This window comes from Giraffa tippelskirchi, chromosome 3, assembly GCF_054371585.1.
Source record: "Giraffa tippelskirchi isolate mGirTip1 chromosome 3, T2T-mGirTip1v1.2.pri, whole genome shotgun sequence".
NCBI lineage: Eukaryota > Metazoa > Chordata > Mammalia > Artiodactyla > Giraffidae > Giraffa > Giraffa tippelskirchi.
Window position 1 is genome coordinate 155,768,308 of NC_137277.1, and position 20,536 is coordinate 155,788,843.

General features: G+C 35.9%; 1 protein-coding gene across 3 annotated transcripts in view; it reads left to right on the top strand.

Moving 5' to 3' along the window:
- Positions 1 to 20,536, top strand: part of UNC80 (unc-80 subunit of NALCN channel complex) — a 207,337-nt gene that overhangs the window by 73,745 nt on the left and 113,056 nt on the right. For all 3 annotated transcript variants that reach the window (XM_081582692.1, XM_081582691.1, XM_081582693.1), the window contains exon 22: positions 2,608 to 2,780. In XM_081582692.1, the coding sequence (XP_081438818.1) occupies positions 2,608 to 2,780 (173 nt within the window). The remainder of the gene's footprint in view (positions 1 to 2,607; positions 2,781 to 20,536) is intronic.

Consider the following 20,536-nt stretch of genomic DNA (forward strand, 5'->3'; position numbering starts at 1 on the left):
TGTGTGCTGTGTTAGCTGGATGTCATTTGACTAGTACTGTGATTGCCTCTTAAGGTCCTTTCTGTGCACTGGAGTGTAATTTGATGGAACTGAGACCTAACCTCAGAGATTCGGGTCTCTCACATTTGTTGCCTTCTTAATGAAGCTTTTCTGTCCTTTACCATTTGTGAATTTTTCTCTTTAGTAGAAAAGAAGAAAGCACGATTGAGTTGTTTATCCTTCTTTTGAGTTGTTTATCTCCCTTGTCTTCTTCAAGTAATAGGTCAATATTTTTATTCTTACTCTTATTCCAAACATGTTGTCATTAGTCTTGTTCATGCACCTTAGTTTCTTCTGGATTTTGTGTTTTTCTCACCACTGTTCTTACAGACTTCAGCCATTGTTTCACGTACTCTTTATATTTCATTCACAAATAGAAAAGTCCTGATACAAAATATTCACACATCCTGAGTCTTGGGTGAGTCTGCGTCAACATTATCCACAATCCAGTCTCTACCTGTGTGTCTAGAAGACAAAATGATAACAATCTGGAACTGATTCTGGGATATTTAATGTGTTTTTGACTGAGAAAAGAATATGGTTTGTACATCATCATTCTTTGTCCGTAATCTCTGGCTTCTTAAAAATTTAAAAAGTATTCTATGAGATAATTCTTTTGGAATGTCTTGCAAAAGACAGATATGCCCAGCTATTCTAAAAAATCAAAACAACATTATCTGCTCATCTGAGTACATTGTATTTTGCAACAACTGCCATCCTTGACCTTGTAAACATCTTAACTTTGAACCTGCTTTTGCTTATTTCTTTCTTTTCCTTTTTCTAATATTTGCAATCTGTGAATAGATGATCACTGTGCATCCATTATAGATGCATTGTCCATTTCTTTCTCATTTAAATTACTTTAATTACCTGGTTTCTCTGTTTCTTTAAAGTTGTTGAAGAAAACAAATACCAAACATTCTTACTCTCAGTTTCAATGTAGTACCCTAACTTCACTGGGTTAAGATAAAATGCAATATGTGGTTGAATTTTTTTAATCTAAGATTTTATTCAACAAATGAAAAATACATCTACTGAACTTTTTACAGAACTGAAATTATATTCAGAGACTGGCCATCTTTTTCTTCTATATTTTCCTATTTGCTAAGAATATTTCATTTTAGAAATCATATTGTCTCTATTTGAAGGAAGATATTTCATTAACTAAAACAATGTTTTTTTTCCCCAACTGATCAGGAAAATTGACTGACTTCTTTGTGCTCGGCTTTATCATGAATTGTATGGAAAATGCTTCTTAAAGAAATGTCCTTTGAGATCTAGCAACTTTTTAGAAATGCATCCTATGTAAATTATACATCAGTAAATTTAAAGTAAAAAAATAGTAAATAAGTGTAACTAGAAGTGAGACTAAAAGATTAATAATGATGGAGCAAGCCAAGAGGCATCCTTACATTCTAGTAAATGTATATAAAAGATTAATAAGGAAGAGGTACATTTTATAAGCAAATTACTTTTAATATTTCTTTCAGTATCACAATATGAAAGGTCAACAGGGTACAACTAGACAGTCTGTAACATGTACAGTGTTGATTAATTTCTTACAGTAAATTTTTCTGATATAATCACAACCTTCAGCAGGATGTAAAAGTCTTCAATATAAACATTTGGGTATTCTAAAGACATAGTGTGACCTGGTGGTAAGAGAACAGGCTGTCTGTTACTAGTTTGGATTTGAATTCTGACCTTATCACTTTCTGTTGCATGAACTTAGACAGGGCTAGTTCACCTGTTCTTTCCTCTTTATCTCTCTGTTTCTATTTTTTCTCATTCTCTCTCTTTTTAAAATCATTTTAAAGATCTATCTTATATAGCTGTTACAAAAAAAATAGAATAAATTATAAAATATCTCTCATACAGTACTTTACTAAGTGCTAAAAGAGTTAGTAAATATATTGTTATCTATTAGCACTATATAGGCTTCCCAGCTGGCACTAGTGATAAAGAACCTACTTGCCAATCCAGGAGACATAAGAGACACAGGTTCAATCCCTGGGTCAGAAAGATCCCCTGGAGGAGGGCATGAGAACCCACTCAAGTATTCTTGCCTGGAGAATCCCATGGACATAGGAGCCTGGTGGGCTGCAGTCCGCAAGATCACAAAGAACCAGACATGACTGAAGCAGCTTGGTGCACAAGCACATTAATGCTATATAGATACAATGGAAATTTTCCATTGTAAATAGCTTTTACTTTGCTGTTTATCCATTCTATATACAATAGTTTACACCTGCTAATCCCAAACTCCCAATCCACCCCTCCCTCACCCTCTTCCCCCTTGGCAACCATGAGTCTGTTCTCTATGGATTTGACCCTATGTTTAAATAGTTGTGTAACACCCCATATTTACATACGCGGTGTGTCACCAGATTCTTAAAAGTCAAGGCATGTCCAAATCAAGCATTAGATAGAGAGGAGGGAGGTGTTCAGGAAAGTGTTCTCAGGTCAACACTACAGAAAATGCATTGTTGAAACTTCAAAGCTCTTTTTAAATTTACAACCATTACACTCTCTCTCCTTCTTTCTTCCAACATGGGAAAACCCCCACAGGTTGCCACAGTTTCGATGACCATCTGCCTTCCAACCAAGATGGCGGAAAAAGCAAAAACGTGGTGAATCTTGGAGCAATCCGACAAGGCATGAAGCGCTTTCAGTTTCTGTTAAACTGCTGTGAGCCAGGGACAATTCCTGATGCATCGATCTTGGCAGCTGCCTTGGATCTTGTAAGTTGTTGCAAGAATTTTCTCACCCTGTACTCCGTTCCAGTTAATTCTGCTAATGGAGGAAAGCATGAATCCCTAATCCTAACCCTAACTATGGATTTATGATTTGGCCTTATTTTTTCCCTTCAGCATTAGTGGAAAAGGAGGGAAAAGGTGGTGAGGTAAAAGAAGGAAAGAAATGAGGAAAATTCTTAGTAAATAAATTCTACATAGCATTATAATTTAAAGTTTATGAATCTTTTAAATATAACACATATATTAAAATATATAAAATATATTCTGTATAGCATCATGATTATATGAGTCACATTCCAGAACAGTATGAGACTTCCTGGCTTAAAATCTCTCTGACACCTGTTAGCCAAACACTGTAAAATGAGATTAAATGTAATAAGAGTAATAATAATATTATGTCTACCTCCTAGGGCTAGTGTGAGGATTAAATGAGATACTGGATATAAAGTCTTCATCGCAATGCCTGAAATATGGCAAGTTCTTAATAAAGTAGGCCATTATTATTGTTATTAGTCATGTCTGTCATGTATTTATCCTTTAAACTCTGTCTTGGTTTAATTACCTATTAGTTGAGGGAGAATATGAAGCAAGGATCAATTGAAATTTATAGGCAGAAACAGCTTGAACATCGTGTGGCATTATTCACATGTAAGAGATTCAAGAGTATAATGTGGATCTTGTTTAGAAAGTATTTTTGTCAGGTAAACAAAGCCCAGACATGAGTTTAGAACTGTCTCTCAATTTCCTTTATTTACCTTCTGGTTTAATAAATTCTTCATATGCTGTATAAATACTGGGTACAAAATACCAAGTAAATATCAAGAAATAAAAGTCTTTTATATCAACAATTTAAAAAGAATTAAAGTAGACATTTTTACAACAGAAACCCTTTAGCCCATTTTATAACTCATGATCATATAAATGCTGGCCACTCATATTTTTGCCTTGGAAAATCATCTAAAGTTTATAATTCATGACATTTTTCTGTGACATTAATAGTTTTTACTGTCATGATATTTAGTGACCGGCAAGGTATGTAGCTTCACATAAGCCTGAAATGCAAATACCACTGTAATCACCCAAAGGTTATTTATATAAATTTTTTCAGTCAGTTTCTTACTCTTGGATATTGGCCTTTGCAAATATTTTTCTTAATTCCAAAGTGGTTAATGTGTATTGATATATGCTATGGTGACTGTAAAATGTAGAGAGTCACAGGTCTCCAGGAGAGCTGAGGCAGGTGGCAATCAAACAAGAATGAGATGCCTGTCTAAAGCAAGAGAGCTAACAAGGCAGAGAGCCAATTTCTTGTTATCTAAGTGGGGGAGTGGTAACTAGCCTGTCACTCTTTTGAGTCATGCATGGTTCTTCTTAATCACATCTTGATCTATTCTGAAAGGAGCACATTAAAACAAATTAATGTAACAAATTGATAAAGGACAATTGAACATTTAGAAAATGAGTAAGTATGTGGTTAGTCACAAAAAATACTAAAGCCAGTAAAGTGTGCCACATTTTATTTGCACCTTAGAAATGCTCATTAAAATGTCCATAAATTCCTGTATTATGACTGTCAGATTTGTAATGATTAGAAAGTGCTCACAGAGTATAAAATATCATGGTGTTGGTAGCAGTGGAAGCAGCAGGATTTGATTAGGGAACAGAAGAAAGTATTGAAATAACAGAGTGACTGCGAATGCAGTAAGGGTGAGCAGAGGTCTCAGTCTCTCCTGAGTTGTTAGTAATTTTCGACTGAATCTAGTCATAGAGGAAGAGAAACATATATTTGATATATCAAATATCAAATGGAAAGGATGGTGAAATTTGAAAGCCTGGAAGTCAGTGTGGCTTACAAGATACTCATCATATAATAACTGATTAATTAATTCAGCCAATATCTCTTGAAGGTTTCCTATGTGCCAGGCATAGTTCAGTCAAGTATAACACAACAGAACTCAACTGGAAAGCATTACCTGTTTTGCAACTTTCCTTATGAAGATAATATTTGTATGGTGATCTCTTTTCTAGACTTAGAGTGTACAGCATTCTTAGGTTGACAGACTAATGATTAACACTTATTGTGTGCCTACTGTATTTCCAAAAAAAAAAATGAAGCTCAGAAAGACCAACTGACCAGGGCTCGAAGTCAACAAATGATAGAGCTGGATTAGAGCAGACCCTATATTTTATACAACACCATCTTGACTCTCTCATTAAAAAATTATGTGAGATCACTATAGGAACTTTAAAATATGAAAAATAAGAAATTTTATATTTCACACCTGATAGTTGAAATGTGGTTTTAAAAAGTGATGATGACAGAAGCTATTTGAACAATTTATTAAATACACGATAGCAATGGTGCATTAGAACTTTATGGATAATCTGTGCTGTAGAGTTCCAAATGTACTATTGTGTCCATCTTTGTCTCAATCGTGAAGTCACAGATACTTTGGAAAATTTTTAGACAAAGGAACCATCAAATTTTATTAACATTTACTGATGGTATGAAACAAGGAATAAATCCTTCCTACATAGAAGGCTTTTAAGATTTATAAGATGTATGGACATGGGAAAAACAGGAGGCTTGTCACAAACAGATTGATATACTTGAAGATTTAATAAATTTAATAAATAACCCCAGTCAAGCAAATTAACACCGGCTTCTGAATGGAGATTATGTTAATAAGAATATTGATGAGTACTTTGATAGTCATCAATACTTTGTCTTGATGCTGGAATTTTATTCCTTCTCATCATATGTTTCCATACCTATATAATCTCTAACTGCTATAATGCTTAGAGTTTCCAAGGAGATTTAATTAGTGGCAGAATTCCATAGAACTTTTAAAATTATTTTACATCTTCCAAATAAGATTGTGGCCAGTTAGTTAGCAAATCACTAGATTCTCCTTTCTTCCTTTCCTGTTGGACCAGTTCTGGTCTGCTTGATCTTCTCAATCTTATTAATCTCATGGTAAGAAATAAAATAAAGGAGATTTGATGTTTATAAGCAATATCTTCAAGCTTCAGAGTAAAGAAGCATTTTCTGATCATTATAGATATCCAGTGATGAAGTAGATACATTGAGAAGTAATGAGCTCTTTGTCATTACACTGGACTCAATGGGGGAGGTTTCCAGGGGGATTTAAGAAGTAGGTGGTTAGTGTGAATTTCTTTATTATCTGAGAGTCTTTGATTCTAGGTCAAGGTCGAGGAGTATCCAGAGGTCAGTATAAGTCAAGATTAAAAGGAAACAGGGAAATAATAGGCAGACTTGGTTGATTGGGAAAAAAAAAACAGACGAGATAGATGATGATGGTGGTGATGGTAAAAAGAGGGGATAGGTGATGATGGTGGTGATGGTAGCCATTGTGGTGGTGGTGGCGATGATGGTAGTCATCATGATGGTAGTGATGATAGTAGTCATGATGGTAGTGGTAGTGGTGGCAGAAATGAGGGTAGGAGATAACAAAGTAACATTTCCATTATTTATCATAGTTTATAAAGCACCTTCATATTCATTATTTTATTTGTTGATATAAGAGGAAAGGATTAAGCCAGGAAATGGTCTCCAAATGAGGGCACCCTTAACTTCAATTTCTCAGATACAGAAAAGTGAAGGAACCGACATCACTGGTGAATGCTGGCAAGAGGACTGAGAGGAAGGAAAGTGTAGCTGCATGTCCAATATGTTTGAAGCAAAAGTGGCATTCTGTTTTTACCATCATTTATGCAACTGTGGCAGTGGCAGTTGTTCATACCTGTTGATTTGGGGTTAAGAGCCCCTTGAGATTAATGTTCACAAAAGTGTCTTTTATTAGATGTGTTATTACATTTTGTATCCTCTGTGTTTGGTTTCACTTAATATCTGACTGCATCTGCTTCCTGACTTTCAGAAATGCTTTGCTTTTAAATATGTTTTACGTGTTTTCCAATGCATCTGTGGTTTTAGTGTATAAATATATAGATACAGAAATATGTAGATGTAGATATCCATCTAGTCAAAGCTATGGTTTTTCCAGTAGTCGTGTATGGATGTGACAATTGGACTATAAAGAAAGCTGAGCACCGAAGACTAGATGCTTTTGAACTATGGTGTTTAAGAAGACTCTTGAGAGTCGCTTGGAAAGCAAGGGGATCCAACCGGTCCATCCTAAAAGAAATCAGTCCTAAATATTCATTGGAAGGACTTATGCTGAAGCTGAAACTCCAATACTTTGGCCACTTGATGTGAAAAACTGACTCATTTGAAAAGACCCTGATGCTGGGAAAGATTGAAGGCAGGAGGAGAAGGGGACAACAGAGGATTAGATGGTTGGATGGCATCACCAACTCAAATGGAAATGAGTTTGAGTAAACTCCAGGAGTTGGTGATGGACAGGGAAGCCTGGCGTGCTGTAGTCCATGGGGTCTCAAAGAGTCGGACATGACTGAGTGACTGAACTAAACTGAGATATAGAGATAAATGACATAGATGGATAGACTGATGATAGATATAGATGTCAGATATCTATGCAGATGCATATGTACATACAGATAGGTATAGATAGATAGATACAGATGTAGATACAGATATAGGTATAGATTCTACCATTTCATCCTATATGATTTGGGAGAGGAAGGGAAAATGAATATATTCAGTTCATCATCATTTTACAGTCCAGCACTCTCCCATCTCCTTTTTGTTGTTTGCTTTTGTTGGATGTTGCATTCATTTTTTTAACTACAACTGAAATGCAATATTTACAGTATGATGTAGCTTTTATTTCAGAACAATTTTTCGTAGTCTCTTTACCTGCATCATAGAATTTCAATGTGATTTTTTCTAGTTTAAAATTTTCTTCAGAATTAAAAAGCATTATTAAATGAAAGAAATATTAGAAATGTCAGTGTTCAAAGTCTTGCTCATCTGAAGGTTTTTGTTTTAAACAATCCTCTTGTCATTATTACTATGACTATGAAGGGATAATTGGTTCAGTTTTTATTTCAGCACAGCTCTTCCTCACACTGTTTCTCTTCAGTATAAATTTAATAAATGCAACTATAAGACATTTTTTAAAAGACATGTTTAGAAAGGATTTGTTTCATCTGCAGGTTGATATAATCTACAAGCACAAAAAATAGAAAAATTATACAATTTGAACAAAAGGCACTTTTGTCTGTTTTCTATGTATTTCCAGTGAAATTGTCTTTCATTTTTTATCCAAATACATAACATGTACAGACATAGTGATGTCTCAACTACTGGTAATTTACTAGCATGCTGCTGCTGCCGCTAAGTCTCTTCAGTTGTGTCTGATTCTGTGCGACCCCATAGACGGCAGCCCACCAGGCTCCTCTGTCCATGGGATTTTCCAGGCAAGAGTACTGTTACTAGTATGAATAACACACAATAATGTCAGTTTGCTTTAGCAACAATTCCATGAATATAAGAGAGTCCATGGGATCATAGTTTTCTCCCTAGTCTGTGGAAAAAGAAAACCTAATTCATGTTAAATATAATAGCTTCATAAATAGATAGCTTTAGGAGGAATGATTGTATAATTTGTATTCTAACTGGGACATTTTTGAGAGTGAAATGGGGTGTTATCAATAATCATACCAATTAGACATAAACTAGAACTCTCCTGGGGAAAATGAAGCATCAGGTTACCATGTAGTCATACTTTCAGGTTCAGTGCAACAAAATTAATCCACATTGGAGTTTACCATCATAAGACTACTTGGTGATCAATGGAAATTACCTTTTTTCAAGGAGTTAGGAATATATGCAGACTGGGAACTATAAAGCAAAGTAATATTGTGTTTTCTTTTGAATCATAAGGAAAGTTGAAGTAATCCAGTAATAACCAAAGCTAAATGGTCCAATTATTCACTTTATTCTAGTGGTACTCCTATATTGAATTTTTTTAATAAATCTGACTATGAAATGTAGCAGTCAGGCACACACAAAAAATGGATGTCATAAATATGTAGCATTTAAATTAAAAAATGTTAATGTTATATGTTCACCATATATGTTAAAAAGTAGTACATTACAAATTTTTTTAAGTCCCTTGTATTCCTTTCCTAATCACTCACCCCTACTTCCCAGAAGACCCTGCTGTCTCGAACTTTAATTTTCCGTGTGCTTGGCTTATTTTGCTGCATGAGTTTGTATCCCTAAAGAATATGTCATTTTGTTTTGTTTCCTCATGCTGTATTTTAATATATACATTTTGATATAATTTATCAAAATTTTCTTTAATGGTTTTTTTTAGTCTTTTTAAAGAAATCCCACAGTAATAATAAATACATGTTACATTTTCCTCTAAAATTTTAAAGTTTACGTTTCACATTTAGGTCTTTAGAATTTACTGTGTGTGTAAAGTGGGATTCTTTCCTTTTTTTCTTTATATTTCACATGAAAAAAATATCCTAGTGTGTTATTTTGACTCATTCTTTATTATCTGATATGCAACACCATCCTAATCATGTGTCCAGGTTCTATACATGCACGGATGTGATTCCGAGTGTTTTTCCGTTCCATTCCCTGTGTACTCTGAGTTAATCTACTCTGTCTTAATAGCTCAAACTTTGAACATCACCTAATTATTCTTTGCTCTTGCATGTAAATTTTATAATTAGCTTGTCAATTTCTCTGAAAATTCTTTGATATATTCTTGGAATTGCATTGAGCCCACAGATAAATTCAGACGTAATTAAAATTCAAATTGAGATTCAGAGTTGAATTGATTTTTCAAAAGTTCTATTTCTCTCTGAGTCAGTGTAAGTAATTTTACTTTTTTCAGTAATTTGTCAGGTTTACCTCAATTTTCATATTTGTTGGATTAAAATTGGTAATTTTCTTATTAATATTTGCAGCATCTGTTATTATTTTATCTATTTTTATTCCTAAAATTGTCTCCTTTTTTTCTTGATTAGGCTTGCCAGGTATTTGTCAGTTTTGTTAGTCTTTTTTAACAATCTTGTTGATTCTCTCTATTGTGTCTTGTTCTCTAATTCATTAATGCATTATTTTTTTATTGAGGTAGAGTTGACTTACAATGTTGTGTTAGTTTGTTTTAGGTGTACAACAAATTGATTCAGTTTTTTATATATATATATATATAATTTTTTTAAAGATTATTTTCCCTCATAGTTTATTATAAAATACTGAGTATATCCTGCCCTTATTTTTTATTCTTATTGCTTTGAATTCATTGTATTATTATTTAGCTTATTAGCTGATGGCTTGGCTCATACTTCTGTTCAAAACCTGAGCATTAGAATTTTAGCATTACTATTTTAATCACACACCATAAATTTTGATAAGTAGTATATTTGTTACAATTTATATTTAAGCCTTTTAAAATTTAAGTATTTCCTTTTCCATGAGTCATTTAAATAGATGAGTATGCATTTCAATTTATAAATTTCAGAGTTTTGCTAGGTATTCATTTGTTATTGATTTATAACTTCATTTTCAGATACTGATTCTTTGGAAATAAAGTTGCTTTATTAGCTAGAGCATTATATAATTTTCATAAACGTTCCATGTGTAGTTGTAGTAAAGAATGTGCATTCTCTAACTGTTGGGTATAACATAGTGACTTTTCATTCCTTTTTCTTAATTGAAGTATAGGTGAAAATATTATATTAATTTCAGGTGTAAAACATAGTGATTTGGCATTTATATGCATTATGAATTGATCACCATAAAGCTAGTAACCAACTGTCACCATACAATGTTATTATATGTTGTTGACTATATTCCCTATACTGTACATTATATCCCAATGACTTATTTATTTTATAACTGAAAGCTTGAAACTTTTAATCCTCTTCATCTGTTTCACCTGAGCCCCATTCCCCACTCAACCCCCTACCCCTACTTCTGGCAAGCACCAGTTCTCTAGGTCTGTTTCTGTTTTGTTTGTTCATTTTTTAGTTTGTTTTTTAGATTCCAAATATCAGTGAAATCATACAGCATTTGTCTTTTTATGTCTAACTTATTTCACGTAGCGTATTCCCTCTAGGTCTATCAGGGTATGTATGGTGTTTCATATTCAAGTCTTCTACATTCTTATTTTTTTCTACTCACGACTTAATCTAAGATAACAAGTCAGGTAAGTTGCTCAGTCATGTTCGACTCTTTGAGACCCCATGGACTGCAGCACTCCAGGCCTCCCTGTCCATCACCAACTCCTGGAGCTTACTCAAACTCATGTCCATAGAGTCGGTGATGCCATCCAACCATCTCATCCTCTGTCGTTCCCTTCTCCTCCCACCTTCAATCTTTCCCAGCATCAGGATTTTTTCAAATGAGTCAGTTTTTCACATCAGGTGGCCAAAGTATTGGATTTTCAGCTTCAGCATCTGTCCTTTCAATGAATATTCAGGGCTGATTTCCTTTAGGGTGGACTGATTGGATCCCCTTGCAGCCCAAGGGACTCTCAAGAATCTTCTCCAACACCACAGTTCAAAAGCATCAATTCTTTGGCACTCAGCTTTCTATATAATCCAACTCACATCCATACATGACTACTGGAAAAACCATAGCTTTGACTAGATAGACCTTTGTTGGCAAAGTAATGTCTCTGCTTTTTAATATGCTGTTTAGGTTGGTCAACATTCAGAAAACTAAGATCATGGCATCTGGTCACATCACTTCACGGCAAATAGATGGGGAAACTGTGGATACAGTGACAGACTTTATTTTTGGAGGCTCCAAAAATCACTGTAGATGGTGAGTGCAGCCATAAAATTAAAAGACACTTGCTCGTTGGAAGAAAAGCTATGACCAAACTGAATATTCACTTGACTGATGTTGAAGCTGAAACTCCAATACTTTGGCCATCTGATGCGAAGAACTGACTCATTTGAAAAGACCCTGATGCTGAGAAAGATTGAAGGCAGGAGGAAAAAGGGACAACAGAGGATGAGATGGTTGGATGGCATCACCGACTCAATGGACATGACTTTGAGTAAACTCCGGGAGCTGGTGATGGACAGGGAGGCCTGGCGTGCTGCAGTCCATGGGGTCACAAAGAGTCAGACATGACTGAGTGACTGAACTGAACTGCACTTAGGTTGGTCATAGCTTTTCTTCTAAGAAACAAGAGTCTTAATTTCATGGCTGCATTCACCATCTGCAGTGATTTTGGAGCCCCCAAAAATAAAGTCTCTCACTGTTTCCGTCGTTTGCTCATCTGTTTGCCATGAGCTGATGGGACAGGATGCCATAATCTTAGTTTTCTGAATGTTGAGTTTTAAGCCAACTTTTTCACTCTCCTTTTTCACTTTCTCAAGAGGCTCTTTAGTTCTTCTTCACTTTCTACCATAAGGGTGGTTTTGTCTGCATATCTGAGGTTATTGATATTTCCCCCAGCAATCCTGATTCCAGCTTGTGCTTCATCCAGCCCAGCGTTTCTCATGATGTACTCTGTATGTAAGTTAAATAAGCAGGGTGACAATATACAGCCTTGACATACTCCTTTCCCGATTTGGAACCAGTCTGTTTTTCCATGTCTACTTCTAACTGTTGCTTCTTGCCCTGCATACAGGTTTCTCAGGAGGCAGGTCAGGTGGTCTGGTATTCCCATCTCTTTAAGAATTTTCCACAGTTTGTTGTAGTCCACACAGTCAAAGGCTTTGGCATAGTCAATAAAGCAGAAGTAGATGTTTTTCTGGTATTCTCTTGCAGTTTTGATGATCCAGTGGATGTTGATAATTTGATCTCTGGTTCCTCTGGCTTTTCTAAATCCGGCTTGAACATCTGGAAGTTCACGTTTTGTTGGGGTCCTTTAATGGACTGGAACCTGGTGGTCTGGAGTCAACGATAAGAAAGTAAAAGAGAAAAAGAGGCTTATACTCCCTGGTTTACGCAGAGAACCAATAAAACCTCTGACATGAGGTTTGCACTGCTTCACGTAGGCACAGGGCGCCCTCTCGAGGAAGTCTTGAAATCCCGGGCAAGAAAGTGAGCTTAGTGGGTTTCTGCGCTCCAGAGAATTAGCCTGAGGAAGAGAGAGAGAGAAAGAAAGAAAAAGAAGGGCATGGGGACCCAAGCTCTGATGGAACAAGGGTGCTTTATTCAACATAGTGTGAGTATATATACTGTTTTGCAAGGTAGCTTTTCAGCAAAGATAAGGATCACAAGACCAGACTTACAAATTACCAAGGAAACAAATCATAAAGCTAGAAGACAATCCATATCAAAGAAAGAAGTTTGTAAATAATCACTTTTACTGTATGGTTCATAAAAAGGAAGAGGGTCGTAAATAGTTACTTTTCACTGTAAAGAAAAACTAACGAAGGAAATGCATGCATTCCTCAGTCCAGGGAGCGGCTTGCCACTCCTCTTAATTCCTGAATATTCAGGAATTAATAAGAAGCAGGGGAAACAGCACACAGGAAGCCTCCTGTTAAACACTCCCTGACAACGTTTCATGTACTGTTGAAGCCTGGCTTGGAGAATTTTGAGCATTACTAGTGTGTGAGATGAGTGCAATTGTGTGGTACTTTGAGCATTCTTTGGCATTGTCTTTCTTTGGGATTGGGATGAAAACTGACCTTTTCCAGTCCTGTGGCCACTGCTGACTTTTCCAAATTTGCTGATCTATTGAGTGCAGCACTTTCACAGCATCATCTTTTAGGAGTTGAAATAGCTCAACTGGAATTCCATCACCTCCACTAGCTTTGTTCATAGTGATGCTTCCTAAGGCCCACTTGACTTCACATTCCAGGATGTTTGCCTCTAGGTGAGTGATCACACCATCGTGGTTATCTGGGTCATGAAGATCTTTTTTGTATTAGTTCTTCTGTGTATTCTTGCCACCTCTTCTTAATATCTTCTGTTTCTGTTAGGTCCATACCATCTCTGTCCTTTATTGAGCCCATCTTTGCATGAAATGTTCCCTTGATATCTCTAATTTTCTTGAAGAGACCTCTAGTCTTTCTCACTTTATTGTTTTCTTCTATTTCTTTGCATTGGTCACTGAGGAAGGCTTTCTTATCTCTCCTTGCTATTCTTTGGATCTCTGCATTCAAATTGGTATATCTTTCCTTTTCTCCTTTGCCTTTCACTTCTCTTCCTTTCTCAGCTATTTGTAAGACTTCCTCAGACAACCATTTTGCATTTCTTTTTCTTGGGGATGGTCTTGATCACTGCCTCCTGTACAATGTCACGAACCTCCATCCATAGTTCTTCAGGCACTCTATCAGATATAATCCCTTGAATCTATTTGTCACTTCCACTGTATATTGGTAAGGGATTTGATGGCAAAGTTATCCATTTACCTTGAAGTTCCAGCAACTTTTGTTTTATTGGTTTAGAGGAGGCAGGTAGTTTAGAAATATATGTATCGAGTCCTATAAAAATATTATCACTACCTTGTTGTTCAGTCACTCAGTCACGTCCAACTCTTTGTGACCCATGGACTGCAGTACACCATGCTTCCTTGTCCTTCACCGTCTCCTGGAGCTTGCTCACATTCTTGTTGATTGAGTCAGTAATACCATCCAACCATCTTGTCCTCTGTAGCCCCCTTCTCCTCCTGCCTTCAGTCTTTCCCAGCATCAGGGTCTTTTCTCTACCTAGTGATCCAATTTATTTCTAGTAAGGATATATTTTTCTCTGATATTAATATAGTTTAAACAGTTTTACTAGGTTAGCATTGGACTTGTATATCTTTTTGTAAATCCTTTCCTTTCAACATTTCTACATCTTCGTGTTTTAGGTATATCTCTTGTAGAAAGCAAGTATTTGAATTTTAAACCATTTTAATGATCTTTTCCCCTAGAAAGTTTAGTACATTTGCACAGATTATATTTACTTATAGAGATTCAGTTCTGTCCTCTTCAGACTAATTACCACCTTTTTTTCACTATTTCACTGTGTGTATATTCTTGTTTCCATTTCATGCCTTCTTTTGAATTGTGTTGGATTTTTCTTTGCTTTGGTTTAGCTTTGTTTTATTCATTTTCCCTTATCAGTTTGAAATTTTTGTTACATTCTATTTATATTTTAAAAATTGCATGCATATTTAATTCAATGCAATCTAAAATTAATGAATATCTTTACTCTTCTTTCAAACAATAAAAGACTGTAGAGGGTTTTAATGCCAGTTGTCCAAGATTTAGTTCTCTGTTTTTGTTTTAACATTGACAAAGTAGACTTTATTTTTATTAATTGTTAGGAAAATGATTTTTAATTTTGCTAAAAAGCTTAGTATAGTCTTTGCTCACCATTTCTCCTTGCATCTCAGACATTCCTTTCTAAGATCTATGTCCTTCTAAAAGAAACCTTTCAGACATTTCTTTGGTGATGATCAACTGGCATTAGTTCTCTCAACTGAAGTTTAATCAAAAATACTCCCACCTGGGATATTGGCTTTATAAAGGAGTGTGTGGCCTGACCTTCCACTCCACGTGAACACTGACATTTAATTTGTGTCCCACTGAAAACCCATATTCCAGTCTTGCCATAGTCAATAGAAATCCTTGGGGCAAATATTCCTTCACTAGTTCATACCTTTCTCCCCACCTTCACTCCAGAATTGAATTTTCTTGTAATTTCTACTTTTCAATGGTCTATCATCTCATATCAGAAGGAAAAACAAAAATAAAGTGAAAAAAATTTAGATATTTTATCCAGCATTTTTAAATGTCTAAACCAAAAGATGTTTGTCTTCACTTAATCCATCATATGTCAGAAGTAGGAGTCCTTATTTGGTTTTTAAAACAGTTATGCAAATAGTAGCATGGTCTGAGTGTTAAAATGCCAACCCAGCCAAACCATGTACTCAACTATAATGCCTGCATCTAGCCTGACACTGAATCATTTCACTTGCCTGCAGCTACTGCAGAAATGCTCAGGGACAGAGACAGCCTGTCAGTTGCTTAATGATCTCGGAGAATTCAATACAAGCTAAGTAATAAATACTGGCTCACAAGCACGTGCCCTCTAGCAAACAAGGTTCCAGTGTACATGAAGACCCACAATAACTGCTTATTCCCAGTGGTCTTAAATAAATAGCTATCTTACACCAGCGAGAGCTTTACATTTTATTATAAGGCAATAAAAATATTATGTAATTCCCCTTGGACCAACATAAAATATTGTCTTTAAAACAGTTCCTACCCTGTGTTGTTATGAGTTTCCAGGATCAATCAGGGTTTCTTCTTACATAAGTTTAGATATAGTCCTTCAGGGGAAGGAATGTATTGCAATTATAATCTTCAGTTAACCATCGTATCTTGGTAACAATATTTTCTACGTCCCCAGGCAAAATAAAGCACAGTTGTTGAATTAGTATTCTAGTTCTCTGCTTTACCTTCAAAAAGGAAACATTCAATATACATAACGATCTTATCAAATGCAGGGAAAAGTGCCAAAAGGGGAAAAATAGCCTGATACTTGAAGTTTTCTAGTTGAAGAATGTTAGAGAAATACTTACTGCATAATGCATGGTGTTTTGTAATTTTAAATAGACAGCTCTGTAACCATTGCAGAGAACACCTTATATAAAACCAAACCATATGAAATTGATGATATGCTACTATATCTGACCGTCAAACTTAGAATTCCATAAAGTTCAACCTAACATTTTATCTCACCAGTTCAAATTGCTACTTGCTTGTCGGGGAACTACAAAGTTATGACAGAATGGAACTGAAGCTGCTCTGTGGCATTATGGAACATAGGATAGAAAGGTGACCTGGCAGACATGTTAATCAGAAAGAATTTAAATCTGCCTACTTTTCTTTTAGGACCACCAGCAAAATTCTCTGTGGTATACCAACGGTACCAAAGTTTGTTTTGATGTTCAGTTTTAACTATGTCTCTGAAACTCCATGGTTCTCTTCATCCTTGCAGCCTTCTTCTGATTCATTTTCCTCCATTTGTGCTGTTTTTCTCTGTGATGTGAACCCATCCCTACCCATTCTGTCACGTCTCCATTGTTTTGCTGCTTCATCAGATTGCTCTGAGCCATTAAGAGGCAAGCTCCATCAAAAGAGGGAAAATCGACTTTCCTTTAGGTCCAGGAAGAATCCTTTGTCTAAGGTATTCCATAATCCTGCTCCTCAAATCAATACTTTCTAACTTACACTTTGAAAGGAACTTATAAGGAAAATAACTCCTTATGGCCACACCCACAATATAATGCCTTGACTACTCCTTCACACACAGTGTGAAGTTGGTTCTTGTTGCCAAGGATCTTCTATGAAGACGCACAGTTGAGTCCTTAGCTTTATACTACAACAGCACCCTCCATTGTCCAGACAGTAACATACACACTACAGTACCACAGAAATTGTTAGTATTCACTGTCCTCAACTATAGGATCCCCAAGTCTGCTTTCACCTACAAGATTCGTGAGGTTTATAATAAGAAGGCAGTATTTGAGTTACTCTATGTCATCATCCCTTAATGCAGACAGTGACATTTCCAAAAGTTACAGAGTTTGGCAATTTACATGAATCAAATTTATCAATAATAACTAACCTTTCCTTTAATGTTGTGTTGTATAGTTAATTAATGGGAATTATTTTGATAATGGTCTCAGTTCTATTTCCCAACTTAAAGTAGGATTTCTTAGGGCCAAAAACTGATAATGTCTGGGTTTTATCATAAGAAGCTTTTGAGAGCAGAGAATTAAAATTGTTTTTCATTCAAAATGCCTTGAGTTTCCTAAGCAAATGAAACATATTTTCTAAAGAAGCCAAGCCAACCTACATGGGAAGCCTTACATAGCATAGTCTGGGTTTTTTATTCATCTTCTGTTAGTCTTCTCAGTGCTGTTTAATAGTTAAAAGAAATATATATATATATAAAAAAACTAACTCTGCCCCCATATATTTGAGTTAGGTTAAGTTTTTACGCCCATTAATCATGAAAGAGCTAAAGTTCATCACCAAATGCTATTCCAGCAGTGTAGTTTCTGTCTTCCTGTCATTAAGCAATGAATCTCATTGCTTTATATTGGAAATGTGTCAAAATGTGACATGATAAGAATAGATATGCATCACTTGCCTTGCCTTCCAGCCTGGAGTTCCTTTTTAGAGATAGATGTTCCAGGCTTTTCCAAATGTAGATTAGCATATCTGAAATCTTTAGTAAACTGAATATTTAATACAAGGAAGGAGTATAGATATTTAGTTGGGGTGTTACGGCACCATGGTAATGATAATTTTAATGCAGAAATTCATCTGAGCCTTTGCATTCTAAAGTCTTTCTATCCTTCTGACCTGCTATCAAGTCTTGGCACCAATAAAGTTGAGGATAGTTTCTCATCATCAGTGTCCATCTTTTATTAATGATAGATGCTCATCATTGTGTTTATCTTCTGTTCTGCCTTTTCACATAGATTAACTTTATCTTCAATGGCAATACGTCATATTTTTTGTAAAATTAAGTCCAAAAATAATTAAATTTCTTACTAGGATTCTTGATAGTTTCATTTAAGTTGTAAACAATGAGAAAATGTTTAAAGGGCTAACTTGCTCGAAACATCCAGAGTATTTGAGATAATGTGTTACCTGACAGTATGAAGTAACTGCCTCTGCCTGAAGAGGAAGGGATTAAGGAAATCTCCTTAGAGGAGGTAACCAAACTGAAGCTTACAAGTGGGAAACTGCTAGATAGAAAAGTGGCTTAAATGCTCTGCAAGTGATGGAAACAACACATGGAAAGGTATGAGATGTCATATCTGGGAGACTAACCAGTTTGACATAAGTGGATCACAGAGCACTTGAGGTGAGGATAGGGGGAGAAATGAACCAAACAACAAAGGTCAGTTGCCTTTATTCATTGATGATTCAGATGGATGGACCATAAAATATATTTTAAATGGATTATGTGATTACTTGTGTTTTACATGACATTAATGTTCCATTTTTAAACAGTAACTTTCTACATGCATTCTAGAAATCATCTTTTCCCCAGGTGTATATGAACATGAATTAAGACCATGAAGATACCAAAGAGGTACAGATCTGAGCATCAGAGAGACCTGAGAATGAATCCCATGTCTGCTTCTTCCCAGCTACATTAGAGTGGAAAAGTTATACCTCATATTAAAAAATATTAAAATGATATTATTTCACAGGGTTGTTATGATAATTAAGAATTACAATTTATAAAAACTAGTTGGAACATAATTGATATTCTCTATATATTAGCACCTATTTTGATATTATAGATTGACGCATTGTTAAGAATACTATTACTTGAATCATGAAAACTGTTTCAATTTGAAAACATGTGGGGCATGGGACATGGGATACATTAGGTAACTCTAAGATGATAGCAAGGGCTTCTCCCTGATAGCTCAGCTGGTAAAGAATCTACCTGCAATGTAGGAGACCTTGGTTCAACTCTTGGGTCAGGAAGATCCCTGGAGAAGGGATAGGCTACCCACTCCAGTATTCTTGGGCTTCCATTGTGGCTTAGCTAGTAAAAGAATCCGCCTGCAATGTGGGAGACCTGGGTTGGATCCCGGGTTGGGAAGATCCCCTGGAGAAGGGAAAGGCTACCCACTCCAGTATTCTGGACTGGAGAATTCCGTGGACTGTATAGTCTTTGGGGTTGCAAAGAATCAGACACGACTGAGCAACTTTCACTTTCAAGATGATAGCGAATATTGTCATATATATTTTTTAACTGACACAAATGAATGTTTGGTGTATGTATTTTATGTGACCTGTTGATCTATTGCACTCATCTCACACGCTAGTAAAGTAATGATCAAAATTCTCCAAGCCAGGCTTCAGCAATACATGAACTGTGAACTTCCAGATGTTCAATCTGGTTTTAGAAAAGGCAGAGGAACCAGAGATCAAATTGCTAACATCCGCTGGATCATTGAAAAAGCAAGAGTTCCAGAAAAATATCTATTTTTGCTTTATTGACTGTGCCAAAGCCTTTGACTGTGTGGATCACAATAAACTGTGGAAAATTCTGAAAGAGATGGGAATACCAGACCATCTGACCTGTCTCTTGAGAAACCTGTATGCAGGTCAGGAAGCAACAGTTAGAAGTGGACATGGAACAACAGACTGGTTCCAAATAGGAAAAGGAGTACGTCAAGGCTGTATATTGTCACCCTGCTTATTTAACTTATATGCAGAGTACCTCATGAGAAACTCTGGGCTGGAAGAAACACAAGCTGGAATCAAGATTACCGGGAGAAATATCAATAACCTCAGATATGCGGATGACACCACCCTTATGGCAGAAAGTGAGGAAGAACTAAAGAGCCTCTTGATGAAAGTGAAAGAGGAGAGTGAAAATGTTGGCTTAAAGCTCAACGTTCAGAAAACTAAGATCAATCATGTCATCTGGTCCCATCACATCATGGGAAATAGATGGGGAAACAGTGGAAACAGTGTCAGACTTTATTTTTTTGGGCTCCAAAATCACTGCAGATGGTGACTGCAGCCATGAAATTAAAAGATGCTTACTCCTTGGAAGGGAAGTTATGACCAACCTAGATAGCATATTTAAAAGCAGAGACATTACTTTGCCAACAAATGTCCGTCTAGTCAAGGCTATGGTTTTTCCAGTAGTCATGTATGGATGTGAGAGTTGGATGATGAAGAAAGCTGAGTGCTGAAGAATTGATGCTTTTGAACTGTGGTGTTGGAGAAGACTCTTGAGAGTGCCTTGGACTGCAAGGAGATATAACCAGTCCATCCTAAAGAAGATCAGTTCTGGGTGTTCATTAGAAGGACTGATGTTGAAGCTGAAACTCCAA